Raw genomic sequence first — 8024 nt, 5'->3', positions numbered from 1 at the left:
TGCTCGGTGACTTAGCAATTTATTCTGTAATAGCAATATATGCACAATCTAGTTCTTAACATCAGAAAATCTTGAGTAGCGTTGTTCCGTTCCACAAAAATGGCAATTTCTGGTAGAACTGACGGAACCAGTTGTTGAATTGGAGACATTGAGTTGAAGCAAATGAAAATGTAGTAGTTAGTGCAATTAATAATTTCAAACAGAAGAAACAGCACTGATATTTTCTTCCTCATGTTTTGGTTAGCAAATAAATAAATTATATGGGTAATTCGTTTTATGAATGCGTGGTTGTGCATGATTTAACTTCTGTACTAATCAACATTGCATCTTACGGGAAAAAGGCAATGTAGAAAAGGACTTGATCGTGTTTTATTGTTCAAGTTGTTGTGGTCGTTATAGGTGAGACACAGCTTAAGAACCACTCACTTGATACTTTTTGTCTCCTATAGGCTATAGGTAAGTTAATTCTCTGTTATACTATATGGACGCATCATTTTGTTTTTTACCGATTAGCACCAATCACAGACAAAATGAACAATATTATTGGTTCAGATAGAGATAACAATAAGATAACCATTAGTTTTTTAAGGCTTTAAATCACATTACAGGGACAGTTTCATCTTTGTGAACTGTAAGTATCTTCGTTACTACCATGAATATGAATTCGTTAGACCAGTAGTTTTCTCATTTAGATTTGCATCATAGTGTATTTTTTTTTTCTATAAATTATGATTTTGGGTAATAAAATTTATTTTATGAAAATTGTGAAGTTGTATTCTATGGACATGACTTCAGAGAGTAAATCGTATTCATATGATTTTTTGATAGAAAAACTATGAAGTCATATTTATAGATATGATTTTCACTTTGAAATTGTATTTGAGTACGACTTACCTATTTTTATAAAATAAATTTTCTTTGACCTAAAATCGAAATTTCTAAATAAAAATATATTATTTTAGTATAAAATCCTTAGATAGAACTGGTACATGGTAATTCGTCATAAATTATAAAATCTAAACCTTAAATTCTAAATTAATCTACATTCATCTGCTGAATGATTCGTATTCATCTGTTGAGTGATTGGTGCGGTCAAGTAGATTTTTAAGTTATTTGCAAAGAGAATGAAAAAAAATACAAGAAAAAGAAAAATGTGTTGTAAAGACACTTGTGCCTAATAATATATTTACATAATAATTAAAAGCAAAATGACACATACATCATTTTTTTTTTTGGGTCTCACTTATTTAATCTAATTATTAATTTCTTAAGCTAATTTGATTAAATTATTGAATGATGATTACAAGATAGGTCACATCTTTCATTAAAAATGTGACTCAATAGCTTTCATAAAAAATAAATGTGTAAGGGTAAAAATGAGATAAGTCAAGCTATACTTTATCTTAAATAGGTCACACTTAAATCTCAAATCTAAGACTTGTCTTAGCTATTTATGTGACGGAGACTTTTTTTCCAAGCGTATGACCTTTTTTTTAACTTTTGTTTAAAACTTTGTACTATGTTTTCTTATTTTATTTTATTCGGCATAGTAAGCCTTTAACGTAAGCTAATGCTCCTAATATTTTAAATAAACCATGCACACCAATTTAAAGTTATATAATAAATTTAATGGAATAAATTATTATATTATTAACATAACTCAGTTGGGTTTAATATTTTCTTTTTAGTGAATTTTTTTATCGACAATAAATAATTAATAAATATGAATAACTTCAGGGTGATCCAACCCTCATACAAATTGAGTTTTTTCCATCTTCTTTCTTCCAAGAAACACCTTCCTAATAGATAGAACGAAAGATACAAACTAAACAAAATGACAACAAAAGCATCAACAAACAAATCTAATGTAAGTCAAGGGATTCAAACACCAATTAAGATAAAAAAAACGACGTACATCGAGTTTTTGAATAAATTAAAGACCAAACCTTCACTTTAAACTTCTTAGTGAATAAACTTAACTTTGAACTGATTTTGTAAATGAGTTAAACTTGAAGAAAGTTTAATATAGGTAAGGTGGTGACATAATTTCATCCCTAAGTAAGAATTGATTAAGTTGCTAAGCTTCCGTTAATGAACTCACATCAAATTTAGTAGGAAGACAGACAACTCAACCTGCCTTGGACAAACCCACTTTCAATTCTTACAATCAATGATGCCATTCTTCTTTGCATTCAAGAAATATCAAATTTGGTCTCCATCGCCACCACTTCAAGATTCATTGGAACCTATGCTTCGGAATCACTACTTCTAGATCGAGTCCAAAACAAGTAATCAAAAAAACATGGATACATAATACCCTTTTGTTTCATTTTCTTGCAATACAACAACTAAAACAAAAAGATATGATTGGTGACTTATTGTAGAAGAGAGTCCATGAGGAGCACTTAATAGGGTTTCATTTCACTTTAGCCACTCACTACTCAACCAAACCAACTTTTTGAAGGTGATGTTCGTTAGAGACACATAAAGTGGAGGGATGGATCAATACATTGCATATGATGCAACATTTTTTGTTAAAAAAAGTGTAAACAAAATAAACATATGCACACATATCTAAATCTTGCGTATGTGTGTGTATGTCCCTTTCATTCACCAAACGGATTTGTTTATAAGATGAAGCTTGACTTTCTATACGTAATAATAAGATGTTGAGAACAAATTGAATTTAAGGAAGAGAGAGACATTGTGGTGTGCCTCATTATTGTATTATAACAACAACTAGGGTACCTATATGCCTATATATTGTACTTGTCAAATCTAAGCTCAAAGGTTGCATATTCTTGTTTTCTTGCTCTAACACATTGATCCAACAAACAATGAGACAAAAAATGGAAAGGCTTGTTATTCTTCCTTTCTCTGCTGGTTGCATCTCTGAGGCCACTGTTGCTGTTGGTCTTCCTCACTCAAGAAGATCAAAACCACACACCAGTTCATCACCTCCTACAATAAGTCTCTCTCTCTCTCACTCAATTAATTTTACTATTTTTGTTTGTTTTTGAATTTCAACTTTCTATAGCCAAATCACATTGGATTAACTTTATGACAAGGGAGAAGAGCAACATAGAGAGAAATGAGATAATAAATACTCATTATAGTGTGAAATTATAAATCTTAATGAGATGCTAAAGAAATATTGTATTTCATTCTTATTTGGTGAGATTAAGTGTTATCCTCACAAAGTGAAAGAAACCAATGTTGTAATCATACTTTCATAGGGAAGACGTCTTCTGGACTAAGAACCGTGGGTTTTACTTTTCAAAGTTGAGGAAATTTGTCCTCTTTTGCTCTATTTTCTATTATCTGTTTATTGCTTACGCAATTGTTCAATTTGTATCTATACCAAATAAACCATTTTATATCTACACCAAAGAGACAGAATCTGTTCTGATTTTTCTCAACAGTTTTTGAATTTCAACGTATGATAGATGAATTTCATTAGCCAAATCATATTGGACTAACTGTTATTCGTTAGCATATACCACAAGTCTTGAACATTTTTCAAAATAGTGTTGAACAAGTTATGTGATGTAGAAATTTGATGGCTTGATTTGCATCTTATTAATTGTCTGGTTTGTGTAATTGAATGATACGAGAGGAGTGTAGAAGGAGCAAAAGGTGTTGAGGATTCGGAGAGTTTGTCTGGTGAAAGCATGAAGAACTCGTTGAGGCTGCTAGACGCTGTTCCAAAGGCTAACCTGTCCAATGGCTTCAATAGGCTCTTCAAGGGTTTCAAGAATTTCTCTCAGTTCTTTGGTGGGTAATTTCGTTTTATACCACCTTATCATTTACGTGTGGATTTAAGTTCATGAGAGAAATTTTTGTGTTCCGTCAACGAGTTTTGAAATAAGTATTGATTCAATCATTTTAGGATTAAATGTCTCTGGTTTTTTTTTATAGTTGAAACTTAAACTTTCTGAATTTTGTAATAAGAAAACTATTGAAATGAGTCATGCTACTCATTGACTATTAACAAATGAATTTTTAGGATGAACTCTTTCCATCAACCACTACAAGAAAATCATAAAATAGAAACTAATTTTTAGATAAAAAAAAATTAGTTGTTATAATAATTAAATTAGAGACTATTTTAGAGACTAAACAAATTTTGGTTCTAAATTAGTTTATATTGTTGTTAAATGGTTTCTAAATTGATATCTAATTAACAATCAAGGTTTTACCAAATTTAGAAAAACTAAATAATTGGTAGTTAAAACTTTGGTAGCTAATTAGATAACAATTTAGAAACCATTTAACAATAATAGAAACTAATTTAGAAACCAATTTTTTTTTAGTTTCTAAAATTGTCTCTAATTTAGTTACTATAACAACTAATTGTTTCTTGTCTCTAAAATTGGTTTCTATTTTATGTTTTTTTTAATGAACTATTAGTCGTGAATTAGAAATTTGTTTGTCATTTAAAATTTTTATAAAAATTCATTATTTTTCTTTACAACAAATATTCAAAAGTTCTAAAACTTGAACTAATAACGAAAAATCAAATTTATATAGAACTAAAGAGAGGAAAAATATATTTAACTAATAATTTTATTAAAAAGTTATCTTGATAAGATTTGTGTGTGTGCAGTGGAGAAAGATGAGTATGAAGAAGTGGAAATGGACATGGAAATAGGGTGTCCAACAGATGTGCAGCATGTGACACACATTGGTTGGGATGGCATTGCAACTTCTGCTGACCCCATTAGAGGATGGGATCCTCTCATTCCACCACAACTCCTCTCTATATCATCTCAATCTTCACACCACCAACACCCAAAACTTCAAACATCATCATCTCCTAATTAGTATTCATTCCCTTTAAGAATATTGCTATATGTCAAACTAGAAAAATGTGAGTTCATGTATTAATTGTTCAGAATATATATATTTTGGTGAGTTCAATGTACTTTGTTGTTATTAGTCATGGTTAAGCTTCTACTTAAATGTATAATTAAATACATATAAACCTATTACCAAGAACTAATCCTAATTCATTTTAATAATTTGCTGAATCCTATAACAGGGTAGGGTTTCTTCATGCATATATACTAATAATGAAGATGAAATTCAGAAATTGTATTGAAGAGATGGGAAGAAGAGGAGGGAGAATTTAGCATTTGTAACATGTTGAGAGTCATAGAATACATAAACATTTACATCCATCTCTATTGCACAGATAAAATAACCCTCCATTCATAGAAAGGAATAAAAAAGGGAGAAGCAAATCACTTGATGTAGTAAGGAAGGTCCAAGACGTAGAGGAGGAAGTAGGCCCAAATAACACCCGAAATGCCTCCGAAGAAGAAGCCCCCGGTGAACTTGGCCCACCCATCAGAAGTCTGGAGCTGATCGGGCTGCTTCTTGCGGCCCGTTAAGGTGAGTGATGGGGCCGTGGATGTGTCTCCTTCATTGAAGGATGAGATCCCATAGATTGTGAGGCAGATGCTCAGGATCGCCACAAGCCCACCGGCTGCGAGCGAGCCCGCTGCGCCCGCGAACTCGGTGTTCCTGAGAGGGCCGGCCTTCACGAATGGGCCGACGAGGAGGTAACCGTGGGCCAGGCCCACTTCGATGCCTCTGAGTAGTGGGCTGACTGCGGTCCTGTAAGCGGGGAGGTTGGACAGGTACCAGGCTATCAGTGGGCTGGATGTAACTGGGGTTTCGAGACTTCCGATGAATGGGTCACCGTTGATGGGCTGAATGACTTGATACGTGGGCTGCCACAAAATGTGCATTCACCAAATCCATAAACACCATCAATCACTTCTTCTTCACATTTTCTTTTAACTAACATCACATTTACTTTCTCTATATCATATTTGGATTAAATGAACTAAAAATGAATGTATTGTAATAAACAAAACATGTTATGAAAGATGAATATATATATATATATATATATATATGTTGAGGAGAAGGCAAAGAGAGTACCTTGTCTGATTGGATGGCCTTAACAGTGAAGGTGGAGTGCCTTCTGGAAGGGAAGAGTGGGAGTGGAGAAGAGGCAGAGAGGCCCTTGGGGGAGACAAGAGTCCTAGTGAAGGTGGACTTGAGCTGGCTTGCCATTGGAGAAGAAGCTGCCATGATGGGCTTTCCAGAGAGAGAGAGAGATGGAACTACAGAGAGTGTCCCAGTGGAGGAAGTGAAGTGGCTAAGTAGTTCCATCTCTCTCTGCAAGATGAAGGTTGTGGCTGTTGAAGACCCTTTCATCCCATTGGTTGATATGCATATCAAAACCTTATCCCTTATCCAAAATCCAACCTCTCCCTCTTCAATTGATATTTTTATTTCCTCGTTGTCTCTTTTGGATCCTAAGCCCACCATCAAGCCCCACTCACTATTTCTTCCTGCACCTCCAAATGTTCTTCTCTCACTCTGTACAAAACATGAAAATACTTTTTTATCCTTTTTGTGTTGCTTCCATATTCTGGATTACATAATCCAAAAGTTAATCTCGAATACGAAAATGGCTTACGGATTATGTAATTTGGAATATATTTTTAAAAAATAGTATTATGAGTTATATAATTTGGAAGGCTGAGAGTAGTATATGGATTATGTAATCCAGACAAGTATTTGAAAAAAGGTTTTCGGATTACATAATCCAGAAACTAATCTCATATTAAAAAAAACTTTTGGATTATGTAATCTAGAAACTAATCATGTATCTAAAAAAAGACTTCCGAATTATGTAATCCAAAAAGTAATTATGAATTTGAAAAAAAAACTTCTAAATTACATAATCCAAAATATTATAAAATTGACAATTTTTGGAATACCAAAATTTATGGAAATAAGAGAATAACAATCCAGTGGCCCCACTTCATGCTTCTTTCAACCCATCAACACTTCACAGGCCAACAAACTATAATTTTTTATTTGGGCATTTCTTTTTGTAGTTCTATGGTTTTAATGTGCACACCCATGAAGTGGTTAAGAGACTATATTGTCTTCCTTTACCCCACCATCCCCTTGCCTTCACTTCACCCTTGTTTATATATTGCGCTATGAATAGGCTTGAGGAAGAAATTATTACGAACTGTGTAATTTCAAAGACAAATCTAATTATGCAATTCACAAAACTTTTAGATTATACAAATAAAACATTTATAGATTATACAATCTATTATTTTTAATGAAAAATAACTATGTAATTTGAAAGTTTTTATCATAAAAAAAATATAATAACTTCTAAGTTTTGCATAACATAAATAAAAAATATTTTTGAATTTGTACAATTCAAAAGTTTTTTATCAAAAAAATACTTTTGATATTACAATCCAAAAGTTAAAATTAACTTCTACATTACTAAAAATAAAAAATTACACAGTTCAAAAATATTTTTTCATAAACCAAAAAGATAAAATAGAGGTTTTCATATTTACGGGGATTTAGAGAGAAAAAAAAACTATTACAGTGGATAAAGAAATTTCATTTATTATTATTATTTTACATAAAAGAGGGGGTGAATATATGGGTGGTAGTATTTTATAATATATTTTGTGTATTTTATTATTAATTAAATGTGTTTCTATTGGATCTAGGAAAGCTCCAACCCTAACTATGTGTTGGCGTTGTTCATTAGGGGATTTTGGTTTTTGATTTTAGGGGTACTTGCCAAATGTCTTCTGATGGAATAGTTGAGTATAATAAATGTGTACATTTGTATGACATTACTTAACTTATGTATAGGGATGAGTTGAGCCTTTATGATTTATGGATCTATGTTAGTACGATTTTGTGATCAATTTTCTGACACCATATATCATATATAATTTTGCCTTTAATTCTCTTTTTAATATTGTCTTTAGGATGTTAAAGTGAGATTTAGTCAATGTAGTTATTTGTGGTCAAGAAAATCTCTATTTTGAGAGATACACTTGCTCCCCAAACTCGAAAAGCATTAGTATAAAAAGTTTGGAGTGATTAATATAGCCGAACGAAGAAGATCTCAACATATGTTAAGCTATATTGAGAGTGTTCGTGATAACATAGGTAGGAACCTA

General features: G+C 32.0%; 2 protein-coding genes across 2 annotated transcripts; one reads left to right on the top strand and one right to left on the bottom strand.

The window, feature by feature from the left end:
- Nucleotides 1-2663: 2663 nt before the first annotated feature.
- LOC137826574 (CRIB domain-containing protein RIC4) lies at nucleotides 2664-4924 on the top strand. Its single transcript, XM_068632583.1, has 3 exons — nucleotides 2664-2970; nucleotides 3625-3774; nucleotides 4607-4924. The coding sequence occupies exons 1-3, from the start codon at nucleotides 2838-2840 to the stop codon at nucleotides 4822-4824; spliced, it is 501 nt and encodes a 166-aa protein (XP_068488684.1). The 5' UTR covers nucleotides 2664-2837; the 3' UTR covers nucleotides 4825-4924.
- A 149-nt stretch (nucleotides 4925-5073) lies between these two features.
- LOC137826573 (photosystem I reaction center subunit XI, chloroplastic) lies at nucleotides 5074-6368 on the bottom strand. The gene is made up of 2 exons (XM_068632582.1): nucleotides 5950-6368; nucleotides 5074-5735 (listed from the first exon to the last, which is right to left on the bottom strand). Exons 1-2 carry the CDS (start codon nucleotides 6340-6342, stop codon nucleotides 5244-5246), a joined length of 885 nt encoding a protein of 294 aa, XP_068488683.1. The 5' UTR covers nucleotides 6343-6368; the 3' UTR covers nucleotides 5074-5243.
- Between the last annotated feature and the right edge of the window lie 1656 nt (nucleotides 6369-8024).

The sequence above is a fragment of the Phaseolus vulgaris genome, chromosome 8 (genome assembly GCF_000499845.2).
Source record: "Phaseolus vulgaris cultivar G19833 chromosome 8, P. vulgaris v2.0, whole genome shotgun sequence".
Classification (NCBI taxonomy): domain Eukaryota; kingdom Viridiplantae; phylum Streptophyta; class Magnoliopsida; order Fabales; family Fabaceae; genus Phaseolus; species Phaseolus vulgaris.
Note: the sequence above shows the minus strand (reverse complement) of the source record. Positions and strands in the feature narration are given on the sequence as shown.